Source organism: Aythya fuligula, chromosome Z, assembly GCF_009819795.1.
Source record: "Aythya fuligula isolate bAytFul2 chromosome Z, bAytFul2.pri, whole genome shotgun sequence".
NCBI lineage: Eukaryota > Metazoa > Chordata > Aves > Anseriformes > Anatidae > Aythya > Aythya fuligula.
The window spans coordinates 28,221,081-28,247,841 of NC_045593.1; the positions used below are offsets into that span (position 1 = coordinate 28,221,081).

General features: G+C 40.3%; 2 protein-coding genes across 2 annotated transcripts in view; one reads left to right on the forward strand and one right to left on the reverse strand.

Moving 5' to 3' along the window:
* The first annotated feature begins 6,615 nt into the window (after nt 1–6,615).
* Nucleotides 6,616–8,221, forward strand: TMEM252 (transmembrane protein 252). The gene is made up of 2 exons (XM_032205618.1): nt 6,616–6,890; nt 7,963–8,221. Exons 1-2 carry the CDS (start codon nt 6,616–6,618, stop codon nt 8,219–8,221), a joined length of 534 nt encoding a protein of 177 aa, XP_032061509.1.
* Nucleotides 8,222–13,465: 5,244 nt separating this feature from the next.
* The window catches only part of PGM5 (phosphoglucomutase 5), an 83,575-nt gene continuing 70,279 nt past the window's right edge, over nt 13,466–26,761 (reverse strand). Inside the window, exon 11 of the mRNA XM_032206408.1 lies at nt 13,466–15,046. Within this exon, the coding sequence (XP_032062299.1) occupies nt 14,957–15,046 (90 nt within the window). The 3' untranslated portion in view covers nt 13,466–14,956. The remainder of the gene's footprint in view (nt 15,047–26,761) is intronic.

A 26,761-nucleotide genomic window follows, 5' to 3' on the forward strand; every position in this document is an offset into this window, starting at 1 on the left:
ATCAACAGTTATTTCAGTGTGTACTATGTGGAAGATGAAAGAAAGTGTTACAGAAGATATGAATTGCAGTAATTACATAAGCTTTGGATAGCAATCATGAATAGCTAAGTGTTTCTACATGTGGATAGTCTGCAAGATCTGAAATTTCAAAAAACAACAAAAGTAAGGATGATGATTTTGCAAAGTGTGTTTAACACATTGGGAGAAAGTAAAAATTATACTCGAAAAATACCATTGTAAATTCATCTGGATCTGCTAGCCTGTGGGGGAAAACAAATTGAAGGAAGAACATCCATTAGTATTTGGAACAAGGAAGTACGAAGTAAAGGCGGTCCGGGAAATGGCCCTGAGCATGGTTTGGCCCCTCCTGGGCGAGGCGACCTCTGCTTTCATCTGTCACAACTGCTGGAATGCTTTTGGGAGAATTGAGTCTGTACAACCAGTGGCTGAAAAAGAAAGATACAAATGAAGAGCTCTAAAGATGGAGAGCCTAGTTTTTGTCTCCATTACGATGCTGAGCCTTAAGGATGAAGCATTACCTCAATAGTTTCACTAGTGAAGCACAGCAAAGCACCATGACACATATCTATTATGTTTTGAAGGTGTTTAATTGCCTAAATAAGATGTTTAATTAATTAAAGTGTTTAATTAAACAACTGGATTATATAATTAACCTTGCAACAACAAATGGCTCAGTTTCTTTTATAGATGAAAGGTGTCTAGAATCCTAAGCTCCAATTTTATTGAAAATTATGCTCTCATGAGAGAAAATAACTAAAATGAAGATTGAAATGATACAAATTCTTGATTGTTCAGCCTTTTATATACCCTTTCAAAATAGAGGCCACGTCTCTGGAAATTTTTTTAAGGTGGTTTATTAGCTGGGACAGATAACAATACTGATGCAATAGCTTCTATCTTACTGCTTGATATAAAGTACTGCATCCTGAACATGATGTTCATTTCGTGAAGTTTTTACCACATTGCAGTGGAACTTTCTTGTCCTTCCCCACACAGTGTGAACCAACTTTCACAGCCACGAGAGAGTACCTGTGTGATAACTGTGGCTGTGGTGGTGGGCACTGACAGCTCTGCAAGGGAGGCACAGTCTTCTGAAAGCAACTGGAGCAGGGATAAGCTTTCACCTTACAAATCCTAGCCAGATGTGTCTGCAGAAAGACATCAAGTCAGTAGTTCTTGAGTCTTACGTGATGGCAACTCCTGCCTGGGCACATGGCTGAATGTGAAAGGTGCACACATCTGTGCAAGTTATCTAGGCACCACCTCCCAGCTGAGCATGCAGCTGCAAGCAATGCATGCTTGCGTAACCCACCCTTTCCTCCTGGTGTACCAGTTCGAGGAGATGCTCAGACCTGTAGTAGAAACACAGAGCATACAGGTGCTCAGTTAGCTTCTCCATCCCTATGTGCTGTCAGTTTGACAAACCACAGCAACTCCATGACATCCTTCAGTGTCGCCTTGTCTTGATAAGACCAAGGCAGCAAGCAAGGTGATAGCTTCTCTTTGTGTAGCTCCGCAGACAGAACAGAGTGCAGCAGGTGTTGTCTCGGAATGTCTATTTCCCTCTCATGTCAAAGTCTGGATAAATATGGCATGAGTATGTCCAGATATGGATCTGTCACACAACCTCTCTATCATGGAATTAAAGAATGGCTTGGGCTGGAAGGGTCCTTAAAGATAATTTAGTTCCTATCCCCCTGCCATAGGCAGGGACACCTTCCACTAGGCCAGGTTGCTCAGGACCTTGTCCAACATGGTCTTGGGCACCCCCAAGGATGGGGCATCCACAGCTTCTCTGGCAACTTGTTCCAGTGCCTCACCACCTTCTGAGTGAATAATTTCCTCCTAACATCTGATCTAAATCTCCCCTCTTTTAGTTTAAAACCATTCTCCTTTAATATCTTAAGGAGCAAAAAGTTACTCTCTATCTTTTTTATAAGCCCCTTTTAAGTACTGAAAAGCTGCAATGAGGTCACCCCTGAGCCTTCTCTTCTTTAGGCTAGACAGTCCCAACTTTCTCAGCCTTTTTTCACAGGAGAGGTGCTCCAACTTCTGATCATCTTTGTGGCCCTCCTCTGGACCCACTCTAACACCCCACAACCTTCTTATACTGGGGACCCCAGACCTGGGTGCAGCACTGCAGGTGGGGCCTCACAAGGGCAGAGCAGAGGGGTGCAATTCCCTCCCTCAACCTTCTGGCCACCCCTCCGTTAGTGCAACCCAGGATGCAGCTGGCCTTCTGGGCTGCAAGCACACACTGCTGGCTCATGTCGAGCTTTTCATCCACCAGAACACCCAGGTGCTTCTCCGCAGGGCAGCTCTCAGTGAGTTCTTCTCCCCATCTGTGCTCATGGCTGGGATTGACCCGACCACGGTGCAGCACCTTGCACTTGGCCTTGTTAAACCTCATTAGGTTCACATGGGCCCAGTTATGCAGCTCATCCAGCTCCCTTTAGATAGCATCCCTTCCTTCTGTTTTACCAACTGCTCCACTCAGCTTGGTGTCGTCTGTAAACTTGCTGAGGGTGTACATGATCCTATGGTCTATATTGTTGATGAAAATATTAAACAGTAACCGTCCCAGGACAGAACCCTGAGGGACACCACTTGTCACCAGCTTCCACCTCAACAGTCATTGACTGCTACTCTTTGGGTGTGAACCCCCAAGCCAATTCCTTATCCAGCTAATGGCCCACCCATCAAATCCATATCTCCCCAATTTGGAGATCAGGACGTCATTAAAGACCTTGCAGAAGTCCAGGTAGATGACATCGGTTGGTCTTACCTTGACACCTGAAGCAGTCACTCCATCATAGAAGGTTACCAGATTGGTCAGGCACTGTTTACCCACGGTGAAGCCATGCTGGCTGTCTTGGATCACCCCCTTGTCCTGCATGTGCCTTAACATTGCCTCCAGGAGGATTCATTCCATGCCCTTGCCAGGCACAGAGGCAAGGCTCACTGGTCTTTAGTTCTCTGGCTCCTCCTTTCTACACTTTACACTTTTTAAAAATGGGAGTGATATTTCCCTTTTTCCAGTGTTCTCCATGTCTGTCATTACCAGTTCACACTTCTAATCTGTCAGAGGGGGGACACTCTCCTTGGTCCTTCTTTTCTGAGCATTGTACCTATAGAAACCCTTCTTGTTATTCATTGCATCCCTTGCCAAGCTCAGTTCCATCTGTGTATGCCCATCCTAGCTTTGAAAAAACTTTAAGATCAGGCTTGTGAGTTTATCTCCAAGGGCTGCTGGAACACAGCTTCCAGAAACTGTGCCGGCTCACAGCATGGATGGTGAGGGGCTGGGGAGCCTCCCCACAGTGGTGCAGGCAGATGAACAGAGAGTATGTGGAAAATGGAATTACTATTATTATTATTATTATTATTACAGAATAGCTCAGCAAGGGCTAGCACACAGTGCAGAACCCCTTAGATGAATGCACAGGCACAGCTCCCCTGTGTATCTATCAGTGTTCTGCTAAAATGCTGCCCCAACACAATGAAGGGCCTTGCTGTGAGCTGTAGGGTGGATCTCTGTCCTTACTGTGTTCCCAGGAACGTGGGATAAGATAGGAAAAGGATAGGATAAGATAATGGATGAGAAAAGATGCAGACTTTACATCCACAGGCGGGGATTTTAGCCATAGCAGGTGCGGATCACTAAGGGCAGGTGGAGGCTGGAGCAAGCTGCCAGTTTTGAAGCAGGATCAGAGCTCCTGACCAGCACGGTGACACAGCCTTGGATCCGGGACAACTGGGTGAGGACAAGTGCATTCCTGGAGAGGCAACAGGATCTTAGTTTGACCTTTCAGGGACATGCCAAGCATGCAGCACTGAGAACCAGGTTGCTATTGCTATACAAAATCTGCTAACCACTTCCCCAGCTGAAAGGAATTACTAGAAACCTGCAGCAGTGGCACTGAATGAAGCACAAGCTTCAGAGAGGGAGCTTTACTGAGCAGTTATCATTTCTATCCATCCATGAGCAGGCAAGACAATTAATTTCCCAAAATACCAGAAGTTTTCTTGCAAGATAACCGAAGCCAGAGAGATAAGCAGACAAACAATATCTGATTCCTGAATTGCATTAAATTAAAATATAAGAAGGAAAGATTTAACATTGTACAGATAGAGATCAGAGGCTCAAGATACCTAGGTGGAACTGTACAACAGTTTTGTGCATTCAAGGCACTCTGGAGATTTGGTGCATTTGAGCACGTCTGTGAATTGCTACTGCATAAGCTGATCCTGAGATATTAGTCTGTGATGTCCTCACACCAGAGATTCGAAAGAGCATTATCAGCCTAAAAAATCACTGGGGAAATAATTTCCTTGTCAGCATAATTAAACAGAGAAAACACAGTACATGAAACTATGTGTGGCCATGAGTTTCAGGAAACTATGTGCAAAAATGAGTTTTGAACACCCAGATCATAAAAAAAAAAATCAACTGGCAATAGAAAATATATCCAGAAGGACTTGTGAGAAGGCACTGGAGAGTGGGAAGCACTTGGCTCACTTCACCTGGTTTATCACATCAGCCCCAGGATCGTTGGCACTTGCTCATGCCCTTATTGGCTTTGGAGGAGGCACTGCTCTTTTCCAGAGCTGTGCAGGTGGCTGCAGCACGCTGTCCAGGGTATGGGATTATTTCAGCTTTGGCACAGCTGTGCTCTGAAAGGAAGGCTGCCCCAAGTGACTTTTCACTTTTGTTGTGATTTAAGAGTGGTCCACCCCAGAAAAATCCTGTCCAGTGATGACTTTTTTACAGGGTTCGTTCTTTGTGTTGACCTTTTGATAGACCCTCAAGCTAGAAAGTCTTCACAGACCTTCTGAAAACTAAAGAAACACTGATGGTAGTTGGAGCTCTAATTAATTGCAACTTATCAGAATGCATGGCAGCTTTGCACCAGCTGCTGTTCCTTGTGGTTTGTTGTAAATGACATTTGGACAAAGCTAGGGTAGAAAATTGCAGTGCTAGTAGAGTAGACATGAAATGCCACATGAGATACCGTAGAGCTTTTATGAGAGGTAATGTGAGGCTTCGTGCCATGGTGAGACAAAGATGACCGGGTATTTCCAGAACTCCTGGATGGACAGAAATATCCTCAGAGGCCAGTCTCCTCCTGGCCAGTAGAAGAAAGGGATCTTGAGTGCCCCCCTGGAAGAGCCTGTGAAGAGCTCCCCCACCAGACCTGCAGGAATCTCACCAGCAGCAGGAGCTGGAGCCCTTCTTGTCTTGACAAAATTCTTGTAATTAGCTTTCATTACCCATACATAACCTGTTGCATGGTTTATCATGCAGCAGGTCTTGCATTAAACTCAGTAATACCATAAAGATTTTAGTCTGAGACTATTTTTTTGGACCAGTCCTCTGCTCTGCTTTGCTCACTGACTGCAATAGAGATTTTACTACACAGCTGGGCGTGGTCAGATTAATCTCTCCACCGAGGAAAATATTTAAAATGATAATTGATAATGTTACAACTAAGGTAGCATTAATAGATGAGTGAGGTTCTGATTATGGAGTTTGTTATTTCCTGTCAAAAATTAGTAAGTATACTCTCCAGGGGAGAATCCATGGATTCGGCTAATTCCAAAAACTAATTTTTGTATTGGAGGTAGCAGTACTTAGACCTAAAATCTGTGTTGGCATTTCTGACATATATATATATATATATACACACACACACATATACACATATATACATATACATGTATATGTATATGTATATATATATATCAGTAAGCATCTCTATGAATTTTAGATGTTTAATTATACTCAGAAAATAAGTCTAGGTGTTTCTGTACAGGTTTAAGAACGGAACATTTTGAAAATCAGTTAGAAAGTCAATAAAAATTGATGGAAGAAAGAAGACAAGCCAATGAAAAGGAATGATCTTATGATTTAAATTACAAACAAAGTATGAGATTTTCTGTATGCCTATGTCATTTTTTTACATTATACAGTCTGTTTTTTCTATTTTCATTTTATATGATAAATTCATTGATGATATCAGGTTGCAAACTAGAAATCTATCCTTTTTTTCAAAGGACTGCTAAAAATATCAAGGCAGTTGAATAACCTGTCAAAGACAAAAAAAAAAAAAAAAAAGATCAAATTCCACTGGGATATGAAAATGCATGATTATGAAAGAAGTATGTTTTCCCTTCAAACTTTTAAGGTGAAGTTATGAGCAGAGTTTTGTGTTGCTTTCTTCTTCATTAGGACAGATGGATACGGAGGTTGTCCTTCATAAGCCAGCAAAGTGTATAAACCACTGCAAATTGTAGCATGTAATGAACGCAGCAGTCCAGTAAGCGCTCCAGAGATAACAGTGGCAAAGAAGTGGTGCTGGAAGTTTCTGTTTCTTTCCTGTTAGTAGGTTTCAGATAACAAATTAATCTCAAAAGAGATTATGAGTATCTTAAAGAGTTAATGAGTATCTTAAAATTGTCTGCTTCTTGTAATTGTCCAAAGGCCAATTGATCCTGAAGTGTATAAAACACTGATGCGTGAAGATGAGAAGCAGAGCTGAGACAGCCAGCAAACAAACAACATACAGGAGCTCAGTGCTGTGTCTGTGGGCAAAGATGAAGTTCGTTTTTTGCTTCATTCGTGTTTCTGTGCTTTTGCTCAGTTTCTCCATCATTTGTCTGGGAGTCCTTTGCATTTACACCAGTTCCTCTGTGTGCAGATGCGGGAACAACAAGCTGGTTGTTTATTTCCTGCTAGCTGTGGGGCTCTTGCTCCTCGTGGCTGGTGTTTTCTGGAGCACAGTCCATGAAGCCATGAAATACAGGGGCCTCAGCAGCATCTTCATGAGAAATCCCAGCCTTAGAGACCTCCGTGTCAGCACCATAGACAGGTATGTGTTACATGTGTTACAATACAAAGTTTTCATCCAAAATAATAATAATTAAAAAAAAATCCATTGAGGACAATTTTACTTTGCTTTTTTTTTTTTTTTTTTTTTTTTTTTTTTTTTTTTTTTTTTTTTAACAGACATCAATCTGTATAATACACACCAGTGCATAATGTAAGGCTTATTTTTGAAAACAGGACAGGTTGCCCAGCATGGTGCAAATCCGTTCATGGGGAGAGCAGGTGCAACTGCATTGACATCTGTGGAGAGCCTGCGGGAGCATCTCTAGTTTCACCCCACGAGACAGCTCAGGATGTGCTGCTGCAGGCTGTGTTCTCACAGTGCTTGTTCCAGCCACATTGCTCCATGGTGTGTGCAACAAGCTCCCCATATGGCCCCAGCTAATGTTTTCTTGCATAACTGTCCCTGCTATTTCTGAGCAGAGTCTGGTGCTCTGAGAGAGAGAGTTTCTTAAACTGGTTGGTGTGAGGCCTGACAAAGTTTTTAACAGGGTCACTGCATACACATTACTTTCCCCAGACTGTTGTGGAAACCACATCAGAAACACTGGCAATGGGTGCTCTGAAAGCACTCAGGGTACAACATTTGGCACATTTTGGTGAGATAAGCAGGAACACACAATGCATACTTTAAAAGTGTGGAAAACAATGATTATTGTAATAATAAATAAGTTACTAATTTAACCTACTCCAGACAGTGACCTCTTTTTTTTTTTTTTTTTTTTTCTATTTTTTTTTTCCGAATCAAGCTTTTCTCTGGCACTTGCTGAAATACTTACGTGTGTAAGAGTCTGTATGCCAGGGGTGGGAACTCGCATGGTGAAGGTTCTTCTTTCTCTAAATTTTGTGCTTTAATAAAAGATTTTGGAGAAGGACATAGGTAATGACCCCAGCTCTTTTGTGCTTACATATTGCACTGATCCAGCCCTGCTTAGGTTTCTACTTACAGCTTAAGCTTCAGCTAAACTCTGGAAATATGGCAGACCTCACCAAGCTCCCTGAGACAAATCGTGTTTCACCTCAGTGTACTTCATGTTGGCTTGCTGTGTTTTCAGGCCGGACTTCTACCCCCCGTCCTATGAGGACAGCACAGATCCTGCAAAGCAGACCTTCCCGTTGCCAGCAGTCCCCACTCCTAAGGAGCAAGAAGTCATCAACATCCCCCCGCCGCTGTACAGCGAGTGCAGTGCAGCATCCTCCAGTGAAAATATCGAGGGAGAGCAGCCCCCACCCTATGAATTGGCTGCTGGCCAGGACTCGAGCCCAGGGAGGGAGCCAAATCCTGGTGCACCAACACAAGAATGTGTTTGCTGACAGCGTGGAAGCTGCCAAGGGACCTTGGAGAGAGCGGGGGAAACCTGGACAGAGCTATGTGTTGGTGCTGCCTGACACCATACCACAAAGCTGCCCCGGAAAAGCGCTGACCATCCATCCTGGTGTTTGGGTGAATTTGGAGGGGTTTCAAAGCAGCAGGAGGGTCTCTGTCCTGCAGGGGTTTGCTGAGTGAGGAGGTGCCTCCTGTCATGGTCATGGTGCTCATTCAGCTGGGAACAGACACCAGAGCATGATGCCCTGTGTGGCCACTCGGCCTGCCTGCAGGACTCAGAGCTGCCACAGCGCTTATAAGAGCAAACAAGCTGTCCACAGCATTCAGAAAACCAGGCAATAAGGTGCACATGAGAGTTGTGTTCACTGTTACTGCACAGCCTGAGGGAAGCCTCTGCTGGGGGCTGCTGCTCCCCTGGTGCATCAAGGAGAGACCCCATCCCTCCCCCTAGGCATGAGGGTTTGCAGCTCTGATGATCTGTGCCTTAAAATGCTGCGTGAAATTGCAGATTCTTTGGGAAGAAATGTAACAGTAAATGGGTCTGAGAGCCAGAGTTTGTCCCTGTAAAGGTCAGTTGGAAATCATCTGTCGGTTTCATAACAGTGCCGTTTTAATAACAGTGCCGTTTTAAAGCTTGATACCAAAGCAGTTCTACCCAAAAGGCACAATGGGCTTTGCTGATGAATCTCTGATGTCTGATATTTTCAGCCTGATACAGAACTATGCATGCAAGACTACTAAACTTACAAAATCAAATGATATACTGTGTTGCTCCATTGAGAATCATACTCAACAGGAAAATAAATAAATACATAAATAAATAAATAAAGATCCCACTGCTTACTATTTTTTTTAAATGGCCAGAAATGAAAAGCCCAACTAGCAATTGCCATTTTCATAAAAAGTCCTAATGTTTTTCTGCCTCTCAAACAACAGAGGTAGTCTTGAGATAGAAACTGTTGCACTGTATCTTAGAAAAGTCAACCTCACAGGTAATACAAGTCATTTCCTATGCTGCTAGGTGGGTGCTAGTGATGGAACTTTGTGCTGCTATCAATCTTAAAATGTCTTCTGCCTCACGAGGAGTTTTGGCTGAAAGTCCTCATCTGTGTTTTTATAACATTAGCTGACTTGCAAAATGTATTAACTCCTGAGCTTTTGTCTGGAATTTTTAACATTTGCAGTAATTGAGTATTTTTGTAGCATATGTCTTTGAAGCTACTTGTTTTATCTCTAGGTAATAATAGCAGGTATTTTACTACTGAATTCATGAATAAATTTTGTATTTAAAACTAACAATGTCATGTATTTGCCTATAAGATACAAGGTGTTCATGGTTCAAGAAAACCACACAGTAGGAAACCTTAGTACACATCCTAACTGCTACAGGGACAACACTCATTACGCCCACAGCTCCTCAAATGGAATGGACAGTTGTGGCAGGAAAATCTGTTCAGGCTCATTCCTCTGAGCTGTCTCTAAACACAGTTGCTTCCACTGCTGCTTACTCAAGAGCTGAGAGAGCTAGAAAGAGGGTCCTGTATCCTGTTTCTGATAAAAGTGGCCTTGTGGTTAGAAAAAGAGTACCGGATAGAGGACAGGCTTGGACTCATCCTTCCTCTGCTACATGGTTCCTTCCTTCCGCAAAATCACAGACAAAAGCTTGCATCCAGTCCGCTGTAGTCTGTAATGCCAGATACAAGAAAAATGTTACAGAGGTTCACCCATTTGGACCTTCAACAGTGACTATAACCAGAGCCTTGTTTTTGGTTGCAAAAGCAGCAAATCAGAAGAGCTTCCAGATGCCCGGATGCCACAAGATAAGAAGTTTAACATTATGTTTGCATTTATATTAGAAATGCAAACCATGTTGGTGGTGGTGATAATGGCTAAGTCCAGAGAAGTGAGGAATTTTTTCTTCCAAAGAACTTCATCTCTTATGGGAAGGGCCTGTAAACCTCCACTTGATGTAAGGAGAAAGGAAATCAGGACAAAATGATGTGGAGAAACTGCAGGGAGAGGAAAATCCATGCAAGGCACGTGGAGGAAAAGGAATGTGTTAAAACAAACAGATATTTTTAAATAGTCTCTGAGATAGATAAAAGCAGACAAAAAATTCTATCATTATGTAGAGACTTTGCAAAGTTACTGAGAAGCTGCACAGCACAGTAAAAGCTAGAACACTGCATGTTATTTCCAAAACATCTGGAGTGAGGGTGTCATGTGTCAAGTGACCTTGATAAAGTCAGTCCGACATTCAGTTTACATCCTATAAAAACTCAGACACTAAAAGGAAGTGCACAAGAGGTGGAAGCAGGGACAGGTAACCACATGGAATAAGAAATGCTGTCTGATCATGGGATGTATGTACTGTGCTGAAAAAGTTGGGCCATGCCTTTACAAGGCCAGTCTTTGTTATCTTTCGGAAGGTTGTGGTGGCTGGGAGAGCTTCCTGAGGACTGGAAGAGATCAAAGGTCACTCCTGCCTTCAGAAATGGACAGGCTGGAGAACTGGCCTGACAGAAACCTCAAGAACTTCCGTGAAGGGAAATTCAAAGTCCTCCCTTTAGCGAAGAATGATCCCTGGCACCAGTACATGCTGGGGCCAGTGGACTGCAATGCAGCTTTACAGACCTGTGGGTCATGATGGACAAGTTGACCACTCATCAGTAATTCACCCTCATAGCAAGGATGACCAATGGCACTCTGAGCAGCATTAGGAAAAGCATCACCAGCAGGTCAAGGTTAGTGACCTTTCCTCTCTGCTCAGCACTGATGAGACACATCCCGGAGTGCTAGATCCAGATGGGCTCCTCAGTGCAATGGAAACATGGACGTACTGGAGTATATCCAGCAAAAAGGCCACAAATATCATTAAGAGATTGGAGCATTTGTCTTATGAAGAGAGACTGAGTGAGCTGGGAGTGTTCAGCCTGGAGAAAGTTTAGGGGGATCTTGTCGATATTTATAAGTACCTGATGGGAGACGAAGAAAATGGAGCTCTTCTCAGTGATGCCTGGTGACAGCATGAAGCAATAGTCACAAATTAAAACACACAGAACTCCATCACAACAGTCAAGAAAGTTTCTGTTTGCCTGTTTTACTGTGGCAGTGGTCAAACACTTGAACAGGTTGCCAAGAGAGGTTGTGGAGTCTCCTCCTTTGGAGACAGTCAACACTGGACTGGACACAGCTCTGGGCAACCTGCTCCTCCTGGCCCTGTGCTGAGCCAAGGGGTGGAGTGGGTGATCCTAGTTCTGATGGACTTGATAGTCCCTACCAACCTCAATGATTCTGTGAGTCTAATGAGCACTGCTGCCATCCAAGTTGTCTCTGAACACCACGTGCTTTTCATCCTGCCACTAACTTTTACATTGCTCCCAAGGAAAAATGCAACAACCATTCAGCCGTGCTAGGTAGTAAATCTGCTTGTATTTTATGACTTAGCTCATACCACATGATGCTGAAGAGCAGATGCTAGTACAGCAAACAGCTACGACCGTGCTCATCCCTTGAAACTGCTCGAAACAATCTGTTGCTTCCAGTCACATGTGCACTACACTCTCCTATTGTTTTCAGTAATTCATTCTTAGCTATTGTGATTTGTAAACTGTTAAAGTTATGTCAGCCACCATTTTATACTGTTCCAAGGTTGGCTTTATTTCCCCCCCCGTAGACTATTTATCATAGATCATGACAGTAATTACTACAATACACTGTCAATAAATGGATGAGATTACAGACAATTTTCTTTAATATTGTATATTATTATATAATTCTTAAATTATGCTCCCTTGTATCTATTTCCTTTCTCTCTCTTTCCATCCCTCAAGCCCATTGTTGTGCTATTAACATTTTTCATCATCTCTCTGTTTTCAGTGGAATCCAGCAATCTGTGCTTTCTTAGTCCTCTCCTTCTACCTGCTGCCTCTTTATTCATGGGACCCACCCAAGCCCCATCTTGGTTAGCCCTCTACTAATATACCTTGAAATAGTTTTTCTCACTGATGTCTGTGAACTCCTCCCTCTCTATTGTGTTGCCAGTATATCTTCCTATCAATGGATACAGAAAAAATCTTGTTTTTGAAGACTGAATTACTGTACGTCAGTGCTAACACAATCACAGTCAAACAACATGGAAACCTTGCAATTTCCAGACCTGATAAAACTGCTAATTCAATAATAGCAACAGAGGGGTCTAGGTCTCCATCAAAAACCTCAGACACTGTGATAAGGCAGATATAATTAATAATAGTTTTCTTTCTACTAGATTTATACATGTATACTGTTTTAGGAGCCTTGCATCTTTGTATAAACACATGTATGTTGCTCCTTTTCCTCATAACAACATCCAACCATTCATCTCTTACATGAATAAGTAAAAGACCTGAGCAAACACAGCACACTTTGAGATAATGGCTACAGTCCTTCCCCAGAGACATTAAAGATATACACTGTACTTCAACCTTACAAAGTTTTATGCATCTTCTTGCCCAGAAAAGCAATTTGTTACATTTTATCAACATTGCCAATCATCATTAAAAAGGGGCGGTGAGTGGATTTGGGGTTAGGCTGGTTTTGCTCAACAGTTATTCCAAGTCACACACAGTCTTTTTCTCCATTTCAGTACTGAGGCAAAACTGTTTCAGAACAAAGTCAGTACTGAACTTTTGAAACATACCCTTTGTTCACAAAGGCAGCCTTCACAAAAGCAGACTGCCATCTACTGCAGCTAGTGCTCCAGTAACTTTCTGATAAAAGCATAAGTATGATCAGACCACCATGTGATCAAAAATGATTACATTTTCAGAGAACATGTAAGAGATTTTAGAAGTTCTTGGACTGTCCCTGTCAGAACATCCATCCACACAGCACAGTAATTTGAATTTAAGTGTCATAATCTTGAGTATGTCTATGCTTGACCACCTGTAATACACTACAGTTAGGAACTCACTAGCCCACACCTAGAGGATTTTGATTTATAGGAAAACTGAAAGAATAGTTAAACAATTCTTCTCTAAAGATGACGATTCTTACATTCAAAAGATGTCCAAAGTATGTGAGAATGCCATGGTCTTCTCCAAAAAAAGGTCTGTAGAAAAAGAACTGAAGCCTTACAATTTCTTTTGGCTTATCGGAACACTTAATAGTAAGGTGAGATGCTTTGTGAAAACATGAGTGCCTCATCTGTTTAGAGTCAATTAAGTAGATAGCATATTTGTATTAAAGACAGTTTTATTAGGATGCTTGAAAGTGCAGTGTGTCTTGTTAACAATTGCATATTAAGACAGAAATACAGCATACCTCTTTATTGTGTACTCAGTGTCATAGAAATTTTTTGACAGAAGTGTTGAAAGAAATCAAAACAATTTCATTTGCTGCAATGTCATATAAATTGCACTAAAATTTGACAACCACAATGAATTGAAACACACTGCAAAGAGGCAAGTTGCACAAAGCCACCTTGACAAATGATACAAGTGACCACACTGTTCCCAAGGAAGCAAAGCTTTCAAACAAGTCACATGCATAAAGTGTTTGTGTTCTTATTCAGAGCACAGTACTGTAGCTAGAACTGCCATATCACTTCACAAGCAGAAAAATGCTGATGTCTGTATCCCCAGTGTCCTTCTCAGATTTATGCCAGGTCATCTCTTCTCTCTTTGTGCTCCCCAACATTTTATTTCATAATCCACTGGAACACAGAATCTAACAAAAGCTGAGTCCAGCTGGTGTATCAAACAAGTTATTTCTATTTAATTCATTAGTGTTTGTTTTCATTTCCTCTTCACTACACAATTGACTTACCACTTTGTGGTAAGTAGAATGTCACTGCTCCAAAGACTTAAAAAACTTCCGTAATAACTTCTTCATGAAAAACTGCTGAACTTTCAATGTTTATCTTTCAAAAACAGTAAGCACCAATATCATCTGCTGACATGAGGAATACTGCAAAAGACAGCCAAAATTCCACACCCAACATATTGCTGGAAGGACACAATCAGCTTCCATAGCACAACTGCCTCCCTCTGGAGGTAAAAAAAGAGTCTCAAAATTCAGGAGGATGTAAAGGCACAGGTCACATTGATATGCTTTAAAAGAAGGGTAAAAAAATATATAGGATGACCCTTTCTTTAGGAGCATGTGCAAGTGTGTACACAGCACTGCTGCCAGCGTGTATTTGTGAGCAATGGGAGAGACTGGTGAGGAGAAGTGGTGTCAGGTTAGTAAACACACCCTTTGCAAAGTTTAATATAAAGCTCTTAAGCCCCAGACTTGCTTTGTATGTCTCCATAAAGCAACCATAAGATGACAAGGTTCACAAACAATATTCACCAAACATGTCTGTGCTTTGCAACCTCTCCTCCTCTCTCCTTAACTGAAATTCCCCCAACCTTTACAATAGCATTCAAAAATAAGCAGTTTGTCTTTTCTGTAACATTGCTGGCAACATTTGAGAGTTAAGGCCTTTTCTGTGGTTATATTGCTATCTGAAATAAAGATATTGCAGGTAAAACAAAGAAGTCAATACACGACTGTCTTTGGAGATCGATGCAACTGAATATGCTCAATATCATATTGATTTTTTCTTCCCACCTCCCTCTATCCCCACAAAAAGTTTTAAAATCATACAAGGCACAAACAGCTAAAATGTTTCAGCAAGGTCCCGTCTCTTCCTTGCTGTTCCTCCTTTGGCCCTGGTTTAACAATCCTCTGTGGCTTCAGGTGATGACAGTGGGTCCCTTTCGCCCTGTCCTCTCATGAATCTGAGATATTTTCAGTGCGATTGCTATAAGAGGACTCAGCACAGCCTGAAGAGGAAGAAATGCAATGGATTACATAGAGAAGAAATATCAAGAGACAACTTGTATTTATGCATTCCCCTCTTTACTGTAACATTATATAATAGTAAATTATTAAGTGCAATTATAACAAAAAACCTTATGCATTTACTCTGTGTTGTACTTGATACACCACAATATCATGTCATTTAGTGAAGTGTTACACTGTAAATACCTAAGAGGCGCATAAAAGAGAAACCAGTATATATACCAAAATGGCAATGTCTCAGTGTGACAGGAATCTTGGAGCTCTTCTGAAATCTGCTGTACAAAACAGTTTAGAAATAACATATGTTGAATTATTTCTGTTCTGACGAGTGATGTATTAAACAGGATAAAAGCCACAGAAGCAGCATGAACTCTCAAGTTTCAGGCTACTGACCTTACTAAATGGCTTTATGTATGAAACTGCCCATATGAGTAAGTGCAGATAACAGCTGTGATAGTACAATATGAAAACCAAGTAAAATACAATTTTTCAAATGACAACTGAATCTTCTCTCAGTTAATTATATGGTATGGAAAGTTAAAGAGCTGAGTTTTGGCAGAGCTGAGTTTTGTACAAAAACATATTTTAAGAGAATAATACATTTTATTGCTGAACTAGGATTTTAATTTTCTGACCCTCAAAAATCATTTTTCCCCTGTCTCAAATAAACTACTTTCAGGTTTAAAAATCAAATCAAATCTGTGGCTCTGAAGAGCTTAACAGATATCTTTTTGCAAGCTTAATATAATTAATTCTTTAAATCAGTTTTTCACCTAACAATTTCTGATAGTATGATTTGCTTTATTGATGCAAATGATCAGATGGTTAAATGGTAGTGGGGAGACAAACTAAGTGTGCAGGCAGAGTCATGATACAACACCAACCATGCCATTATCAAGAGAGTTGATGATCAAACTTATTTGTGTACAAGTGTGAGTGGTCTGACGTTATTATTCAACAACCTCCACATTTGTAGATATCTATCAACTGAAAAATTATTAAACAATATACAAGCCCATTAAACTCAAACTTGCTTAGACAGTTTAACACATGGAGCATGAATTTGCCTCGTGGACAAATCATGCAGAAATAAATAGTAAAATGTGCCAACGTATAGGGTCTGGATCATGTTATTCCTTCTTTCTTGCACCATGAATTAAGGAAAACTGAAAGAATGAAGCATCTGAACACTCTGGCACTCTCCTGAGAACCTTCTTCCATATCTATACTAAAAAGCATGGGAAAATTTAACAAAAAAACCTACTGAACTAGCTTTACTTGACTCTCATGTCTCAATCAACTAATTCACTCTGAAGAAACAAGAAGAAAAACAAAGCTCTACCCAGTGCTTTGAACAAAAAAAAAAAAAAAAAAATCAAATCAGTTTATGTGACACCCATTTACATAAACATTTTAGCTGCTGTTGTTTTGCCAAGTGGTTCCAATTACCATTAAAATATTCTGTTTCTTATATCACACTTGTCAAAAGAGAAAAGCCTATTTTAGTTTTGTCCTCTCATACTTAATTTAGCTACACTTTCTTCATCCTGCAGATGTTAAAAAAGTGCATTCTTTTTGGAATACCAAAAGCAGAGCAGAACAAGGAAGAAGAGCTGTATATGCCTTTTAAAAACTCCTTATCTCTGCAATGACCAGTTTACATTTCAGTTGCAAAATATAAATCTCAGACAGCAGTCATTTATAGTTAATATTAACCTATAAAGACTTCTTAAAGGTACTATCTTAAAGAGATCTTGATTTTAAAATACTTTCCAAATGCTCATTTTACTTGAGAAGTTCTAAAACCTTTCTGTTATCAGGTCAACTTGCAATTGCAATCACTCTCTAACTTTAGAACATATTTATTCTTTATAAACTATTTGTAAGGTATAAAATGTCATCCTCATGTCATCCTCTATGTAATATTTAAGAAGAGAACTGCAAATTAGCAGAACTAGTGGCTTTAATCAGAAAAAAAAATAAAAAATAAAAAAAATTAAAAAAAATTTGTTTTGTAAGAACAAATAGAAGTTATACCTTTTAAAAAAAGTAACTAGGATAATTAAGGATAATTATTCATATGAGAAAATGCTTCAAACATGCAGCTATCTAACGTAAGGCAAAACATTATTCAAAGCATTTTGCATGGGAATAGGCAGCAGCAGGACTGTGTGAGGTGTGTTATTCCTGCTTGGCTGATGCAGTATTTTGGCTCTCTGTGACCTTGTAAAAAAATTCTGTTCAACTACCTTTCTCGTAGTCAAACTAGATAAGATTTGTCCCATGATGCAGCTAGTTTATTAAAAGCTCAGGCAGGGCTGAAGTGTACCTGATTGCATGCTAAAAGGTCAGCAGGTGCCTGGACTTCGGCTTTAGACAAAAAAATTTCTCAGTGTGGTCAAGCATCAAGAAACACCTTGTTAAAACCTTTGTAGCACATGTTACAACTTGCCAACTTTCATCAAAAAATCATGCAGTTCTGATGCCAAATTCATAATCTGTTCAGACTTTGCCTGGAAAGCTCACAAGTCTTTTCTCTCAAGTCTCTTGCTTAGTCTGTGCTGAATTTCAGTCTTGCTAGGGAAAACCACATATAGATGAGTTTTACATAGTCTAGGCATGGACATTTTCCGTAAGGTCTTAAAATCACATTTGTCAATCCACTACAAGTCTCAAAAACAAGTTGCCTGAGCAGTTGTATCAGTTAAAAGAATTCTGCAGAACCTATCTGTGAAAAATAAAGCAGAAAACGCTCAGAGAATGGTAATAATCTCAGCAGGACCCAAAGCATTTTAATGAACACAAGTAACTACAACTCTCTTTGATGGTTCTCAAATTTTTGCTATGTCTTCTCTTCCTGCATTGATCTGCATTTTGCACACAGCATCATGTCTATCAGCATTATTTTGGGCTCTCTCAGCTTTAAACGTACCCAAGCAAATAAGCAAGGTGTAATAATAAAAACATGGGGTAGAGTTATTTGTTTACATATTGGCATTTGTAAAACATGAAGCACTATCCCATTTGTTCCTTATATTCTGGGACCACAGAGAGAGATAATGGAAAGCCACTTGAATTAGCCACTCATTAAAAGAATGCCCTGCTGGAGGCAAAGATCCAGCATCAATCAGCTAATCCTTGTGTGACTATTACATGGTATACATGTATAAGCATTTAGGCACCTGAATTACTAATAACCAAAAGGACACTCTGGACAGTAATTATTTCAAAACAAATGCTCATGCCTTGCTACAGATTTCTAAGCAGAACTGGCACAAAAAGAATTCACTTTCCTGGAACAATTTTTAATGCCTCAAAATTAAAGAGATTTAAACAAGTCAGTACAGTATGAAGTCATCAAAGAAGGGCTATAGTTTAACATTTGGAGCTCTGCCAAGATAGCAGATGTGCCAAGTGTTTTCCATCTTTGCATTCTCCCTTTCTAAAAACTGCTGTCAAATCCAAAATTCTACCTCTTCAGCTGCTTGTCTATCAGATTTGATATCAATTAAAGTAGTTTTCTAATTCCTCAAGGTAGCATTCAGAAAAACATGCTTGCAGATTGTTTTGAAGTCACCAAAAGCTGTTCTTGCTAGGTGTTGCTGTTATTGTTTTATAAATTATGGTAAACCTTGAAGCTTCATAGGAATCCTTTTTACTTATAACACTTAAATTCATTCTAAGTCCTTCTCATCATTTACACATTATACAGAAGACAGCTCAGAGATCAGGGTAACTGAAATAGCTCTAAGTCCAAGAACAAGGACACAGAGGAATTATGAAATAACTCCTTCCTTTTTTACCTGTCCCTGCTCCCATGTCATTTCCCTTGTTTCATGTGACTGCTTACAGCTGCTGTTACCCCTTTTCAACCTGGGGCAGCAAAATCAGTCTTACTTGAACTCAGGGAAGAGAAAAAGAAAGGCAGAAGAGAGTGGGGAATCCCCCAAACATGTTTTGATGGCCTTACTTGCCAGAAGGATCTTTTCCTTTGGCTGTAATGTATTTTGAAAATCAAACCAATATGCTTACAAAGCAACACTTAAGTGACGGAAGAGACATATGGAATGGACTAAAACAGCTGCAAAGTGAGCTCAGCATTAGCAAGCACTCAGCACTAACCACATAGCCTGGCACCATATTGTATATCCTGCATATGGGGTAAATACACAGCTCATCTCAGAATGCCTGCCTGGTGGACAGATAGCTGTTGGGTCTTGTATTGCAAAAAAAGCAGAATTATTTGGAAAAGTTTATGCTACAGCCACCATTCTTAGAAGATCTAAGCAATGTGGATAACCTGGTTAATCATGGAACAGGCTGACTGGGTCTCTAACATCCACAGCACTGGTCGTGGTCATCTCATTACAATGAAGCTACATGTGATATGGGAAAAGGGAACTGCCATCTCTAACTAACTACTTCTACTGACTACTAACTACTGCTTGCTAACTCAAATAAAGCAACAGAAAGGGCCAAGAGGCCAGCTGTTCTGCCCTGGGCAGTAGAGGAGGGCATGCATGAGGCATGAAAAAGACAGGAGGAAAACGTATCCTGAGTGGTGCTTGGAAATATGTATGTTTGCAACAGATCGGTTCTTTTCTAGCATATCCAAAGAGCTCAGATTGAAGCTTAGGTTTAATGAACTCATTTCCTTGATTCAGGAAATATTTTATTATTACTATCACATGATTTATTTTTCCAAGATAACATGAAAACAAACTAGCCCTTCTAGTTCCAACTTAGAGTGAATGTTGTTCACTCTAAAGCTTCAGGCAGAACTTGACGTTAAATTATTTGAATAGCATACACAAAGAATTTTGATCAAACTGATAGAAATCTCCACTTCCCACATTCCTTCAAAGAAAATCTATGAACAGTAAAAGCAAAACTTTATATGAACTCTTTGACCCATACTGTACATTTAATAGCCAACCAGAGGCATGTTAAAAGACCCAATGCTTCAAAAATAAATGAAGAGGCAATCACTCTCAAGTAAACTGCACTTGTGCAAAGGCGTTGTTAAGAACATTTTGATAGAACCATATAGAAACTTTTCAATTTATCTCTGTTAAATAATATTGAGCAAAAGGGCTTCCACGTTATTGATTCCAGTTCCATGCTCTGAGACAAACTTAGGTTTCTGAGTGATAAACAATCCCTTTATACAATCACCACATATATATAATCATACATAATCCCAATTTTTTTATATAGGTCCTTACAAAGGTCCACCTGAAAATGAGTTTCTGTTTTCCTCTCCTATTTGCTATTCAAAAATTTTTTCAGAAATTCAGTCTTTGATGGTGAAGAAACTTTTTATGTCAATGACTTTTTTAGTTGGCATGTCTTTTTGGACAAAGCACAATGAAACAACTCTTGCTCCAAAATCACTGTGTGGTTGCTGTTAATCTACTGATTCTTTAGGTAACTTGCACCTAATTCAGCAGACTCTGGCTATAGTAATTGTAGCATTTGTGATTCACTGTATCCCAGTTAAGGAGTACTTCATATGGACTGAATGGATGTATGACAACACCTATTTATTTCTATTGCAATTCAAGTAATGAATAATAACATACTGTAAACAAAGCTGGTTAGTTAATACATAGAACAATCCAAATTATTCACTACACTCCTTCCGAGATGTTTAGCCTGCAACAACAGCAAAATCATGTTGTTGGAGAGAACACTGTTTTCACGAATAAAACAACTGAAAGCAATTCTGCATAATGAGTCATTTCATTTTTGGTCTTTGTATATGAATCTTCCTGTTTGGATTTTATCCAAGTTCAATAATGTATCCAGGTGGCTAGAAAAAGGACAAGTAGATATTAACCATCTGTTGGGATCCATAAATCGGGAACAACTAGTTGATCTGTAAAGCAAAGCTATAAATGAATTTAAAGGTCAAAAACCTCATATTTTAATTCTTTGTGCCCATTCATCTATTCATCTCTAGATTTTTCATCTGTGTTTGATTTAGCATAGCTATTAACTCTATTAAATTTATACAAAGAACTATTCCAATGCATAAAGGTCCAAGACTTTACATAAAGAAGTTTGTTGTGTATTATAAAGCAATAAAACTCCAGAAATTGTTAGTTGAATGCCTATTTGACTGATGACAGCCCACGAAATCATCTTTTTTAAGAATATGTTCCAAGGTAGCTAGAAAGCAGCCTTCTAATGTACAGTGATGTAGTGCATCACCAGTGATAAGAAGCAGCAACAGACTGTTATTCCATTTTAAGGTGAGCATTCACATTTTAGAAAAGTGTTGGGCATTGTTTTAAATACTTGGTTTTAGCCCGCATAGAACCAGATGCCATCATAATTATAAACTGTGATTTTAAAATGCTGACAGCAAATTGCTTTTAATGTACTTTTGCACAGAACTTGATAGTCATTTACCATTAATCACTCCTGATTTTTATTCCTGTTGATACTGGCTTGTAGGAGGAACTGAACTAGTCATGGAAATGGAGTAACCATTCCTTAATTCCCAGGTGATCATAAAGCTGCTCCTGCCAATTTCCTTGAACTGATCATAGAGCAGGCAGTGACCACAGCTATTCACACTTACCCATGACTTTGGACTTCTAATCACTAGCATGTTTTACTACTTTCCCTTGGACTTTTATGTTGTTGATCAAGCAGTTGGCTATGCTTTATTTGTTCCAAGGTGGAAAGTATTAACCAATTAATTGTATGAAGATGCTACTAAAATAACATTTGGGTGACCCTTACATTCATTAATAGCTACTGTTTGGCCCACACATGAATTGGAACAAAAGGCCCTTATGAGCCTTGCTTCTCTCTAGTTACAAGAATGCTCTTACAGAAGCTCTGAGGGTGGAAAGTAAACACTTACAGGCCATGAGACCTGAAAATCAGCTCTTAGTCTGAGAGTCGTGGAGACATAGATAGAATTGAAGCACAATGAGGTATGAAGAAAGCCTCACTTGAGCACAAGTCATTAAAGTGGCCCCATGGTGCAAAAATTGTGCCAAACAAAAGTCACAAGTTCAAGCATCCTAAACAGTACTTCAGAGTATGTCAGGTTTTGAAACCAAACACATTCTGGCACTCTCCAATTAGTTGAATCTTGATGATATCAAGTTGAATCTTGATATCATCAAGATTCAAGATTCAACTTGATATCATCAAGATACAATACACTTTTTTCAAATTGTATTCCGGACAAGTGTTGCTCATACAGCACCCTTGCTTCTTATGCAGCAATGGCTGCTCCACAAGCAAATGATAGGTACTGCAAATGAGGGAAAAAGAGTCACAGTGGAATGAGAACAAAGACATTCAAGCAATGCTATGACTGGTTAGCTATATACCATGTATATACAAGGTTATGCTAAAACATCACAAGCATTTCTATTTACTGCTGATTCTACACCTAGAACTGAATATTCTAGTCTGTCCAAATTGCAAATTTGTCTACCCAAGAAATCAGATGAAATGTGAGGTAACTAGGTCTGCCCCTTGCCTTCATTCAGAAGATATGAACAAACACACCAAGAAAAGCATATAAAACTTTTTCATGCACAATCTTCTAACATTTCGCACACAGAATCATTATACTTGGCTGAATAAGTAAGGCTACTGAGCTGTCCTAAAAGTTTAACAAGCTTGTTGATTTTATGGCATAAATCATATCCTACTTTCACAATAAGAACTGAGAAAAAGTTCACAGAAGAGGTTTCTTTTTTTTTTTTTTTTTGAGAAGTTTTCCCAAATTCCCATTATTTGACTTTTAAAATTACAAAGAAAAATAAATTCAATTGTAATGGTGCAGATGTACTAAATATGGGTGATTTCATTCACATTTAGAGAAACAATTTATACTAAACATGGGAATGTTTTCAATCACACCCTGTGGATAGCCACCTTGCTTATGAAGGGCATTTCTTACAGAATCACAGAATTTCTAGGTTGGAAGAGACCTCAAGATCATCGAGTCCAACCTCTGACCTAACGCTAGCAGTCCCCACTAAACCATATCCCTAAGCTCTACATCTAAATGTCTTTTGAAGACTTCCAGGGATGGTGACTCCACCACTTCCCTGGGCAGCCTGTTCCAATGCCTCACAACCCTTTCAGTGAAGAAGTTCTTCCTAACATCTAACCTAAAACTCCCCTGGCTCAACTTAAGCCCATTCCCCCTCATCCTGTCACCAGGCAGGTGGGAGAACAGGCCAACCCCCACCTCGCTACAGCCTCCCTTGAGGTACCTATAGAGAGCGATAAGGTCGCCCCTGAGCCTCCTCTTCTCCAGGCTGAACAAGCCCAGCTCCCTCAGCTGCTCCTCGTAGGACTTGTTCTCCAGGCCCCTCACCAGCTTCGTCGCCCTTCTCTGCACCCGCTCAAGCACCTCGATGTCCTTCTTGTAGCGAGGGGCCCAAAACTGAACACAGTACTCGAGGTGCGGCCTCACCAGAGCCGAGTACAGGGGGACGATCACCTCCCTAGCCCCCCGGTCACACTGTTTCTTATGCAAGCCAGGATGCCGTTGGCCTTCTTGGCCACCTGAGCACACTGCTGGCTCATATTCAGCTGACTATCAACCATCACTCCCAGGTCCTTCTCTGCCTGGCAGCTCTCCAACCATTCCTCTCCCAGCCTATAGCTCTGCTTGGGGTTATTGCGCCCCAGGTGCAGGACCCGGCACTTGGCCTTGTTGAACTTCATGCAGTTGACCTCAGCCCATCGGTGCAGCCTATCCAGATCCTCCTGCAGAGCCTTCCTACCCTCAAGCAGATCGACACACGCACCTAGTTGATTTGTGAAAATCAACTTACAAAAAACAAGAAAAGATTTCTGCTTGAGCTTGCCGGATTTTTGAACAATAATTTTAAGATCAGATATACATGGTAAATTAACACTCAAACATCAGAACCACACAAGGGCAAAACTCATCAATTTCACAGAGGTTTGGTTTTAGTTCAGAGAACCATGTAACTTCTCCATCACCTGGCCAGCAGAGCTGGTCCTAAACACAGTTACTGTGGGCAGAGCCCAGAACAGTAAGGCAAACCTGACATTGACTAAAAAACTTGAATTGTCACAAAGCTTGATCTGTTGCCAGATTTCTACCGCATTCTTTAATTTTAAAAATCCCCTCGCTCTTTAATCAGTACAGTGTAATTATAACTAAAAACAATTAAAATAATTAATTGAGAAATACTGCTGATACAGAAAACATTTTTATTTCTTCCCAGCTGATTCAGAATCAAGACTGAGCTTATGTTTGTATTCAACATGTTTAGATTCAGGTGGAAGAAACTCAGACTTGAAAGAAGAGGCCATAAAATGGCACTGTTATTTGAGACAATTAGTTGAAATGCATATGTGTTGCGTAGCATGAAACAGATTGTCACATACCCAAAGAACTGCAAACTGTCCTAAAATGAGTTATAGCTTTAATGGGTTATAGTTTTAATGCATGGGTTTTTTATTTTAAGAGAAGTGAGATGATACTCTCCCTGGAACATGAAAATAAAGGTGAGATTCATCTCTCCATAAAATATAGCATCTGTTTTGAGTTACCTCCTTCCACCCCCTCCTAGTGGCAGTGGAGATAAAACCACTTAAAGGGAGCAATTTGTCTCAGTCTAACACAGGGGGCTATGTAAGGTTAGATACTGAAGGATATGTAGAACTGTCTTCTAGATATGCTTTCACTCACTGGGGACAGAGTACTAAAGACTAAATTAGATGAATACAGTTAACTGAGATTAATCTCACTCTAACAATACAGTATAACAATTTCACAGGAAAGCCTGCTTTTCTTTTGACACTGTCAGTTACTAAAATGTGTTAAATTACTGATCTAAAAAAAGCAAATGTCAAGCTGAAGAGAAAGTACTAATTCATACTAAATTATTTGTTGGATATAAAGATTTGTGTATCTTAATTATTGGGCAATAAAAATGCCTAGTTCTTGTAAAAACATATTAAATACTTTTATGTTGCTCTACATCCCACAGCAGATTTCACCAATTCAAGTTTTGTCAAGTCAGTAGTAAGTGTCCATGTTTGAACATCAGTTTTAGTGGGATCTGAGTACCCTCAGAACAGTTTCACTATACAGACTCACTCTAAGGATAACATATCAGTGAACACTGAATAAGACTTTCACAGATACTTTCTCTTACAGAAAAATACCAGCACTTGGAAGTTGTACTTTTGTTTTTATCTGTAATAGCAACTGAAACTTGGGGGGGGGGGGGGAGAGGTTAGCAACCTGATGTTACAATCCTATTTTTGAAAATTTTGATTAATTTGCTTGTTTGCTGTAGTCAAATGAAAACTGAATAGTATCCCAGGAATTATGATTATCCAAAGAAGTAGAATCAACTGGAATTTTCAACAGGCAAAAAGGTGATCGAGTGCACCCTCGGTAAGTTTGAAGACAACACCAAGTTAGGTGCATGTGTTGATCTGCTTAAGGGTAGGAAGGCTCTGCAGGAGGATCTGGATAGGCTGAACCAATGGGCTGAGGCCAACTGTATGAAGTTCAACAAAGCCAAGTGCCGGGTCCTGCACCTGAGGCACAACAACCCCACACAATGCTGTAGGCTGGGCAAAGAGTCGCTGGAAAGCTGCCTGGCAGAAAGGAACCCAGGGGTATTTGTTGATAGTCAGCTGAACATGAGCCAGCAGTGTGCTCAGGTGGCCAAGAAGGCCAACAGCATCCTGGCTTGTATCAGAAGTAGTGTGTCCAGCAGGACTAGAGAAGTGATTGTCCCTCTGTACTTGGCTCTGGTGAGGTCTCACCTTGAGCACTGTGCTCAGTGTTGGGCCCCTCACTACAAGAAGGACATCGAGGTGCTGGAGTATGTCTAAAGAAGAGCAACAAGGCTGGTGAGGGGTCTAGAGAACAGGTCTTATGAGGAGCAGCTGAGGAGCTGAGAGAGCTGGGATTGTTTAGCCTGAAGAAAAAGAGGCTCGGGAGAGACCTTATCATGCTCTACAGTTACCTGAAAGGAGGCTATAGCGAGGTGGGGATCAGTCTCTTCTCCCAAGCACCAAATGATAAGACAAGACGAAATGACCTTAGGTTGCACCAGGGGAGGTTTAGGTTGGATATTAGGAAATATTTCTTCACTGAAAGTGTTGTGAAGTATTGGAACAGGCTGCCCACAAAAGTAGTTGAGTCCTTGAGGTCTTCAAAAAACATGTGGATGTACTTGATGACCTTTGGAGGTCCCTTCCAACCTCAACTGTTCTGTGATTCTGTAATAATTCCTTTTAATTTTATGACAAGATGAGATGTAGAGCTTAATGACATGGTTTAATGATGGACTTGGCAGTGCAAGGATAAAGGTTGGACTAGATCATCTTAGATGTCTTTTCGAAACTTAATGATTCTACAGTTCTATGATTCTATATAGCAAATATATTCTATATATTCGCGATTCTATATGCCTGTGGGATACAACCTATGACCCTGAAGTTCATAATGTCCCACTGCTGGCGGCAATGTAACCAGAGGGAAAGGAAAGAGGAGTAGTGGGAACTGTGCTATATACAATAGGAAACTAGATGAAGAATTCATTGCATTAATCAATCTGAAATGACCATCTGTCCCTGCGTTTTGCACATGGCAAGAGATAAGAAGGATGTCTACAAGACTTATTTCTTAAGGCTGTCCGAATGTTAAAACACCTACCTGTCTT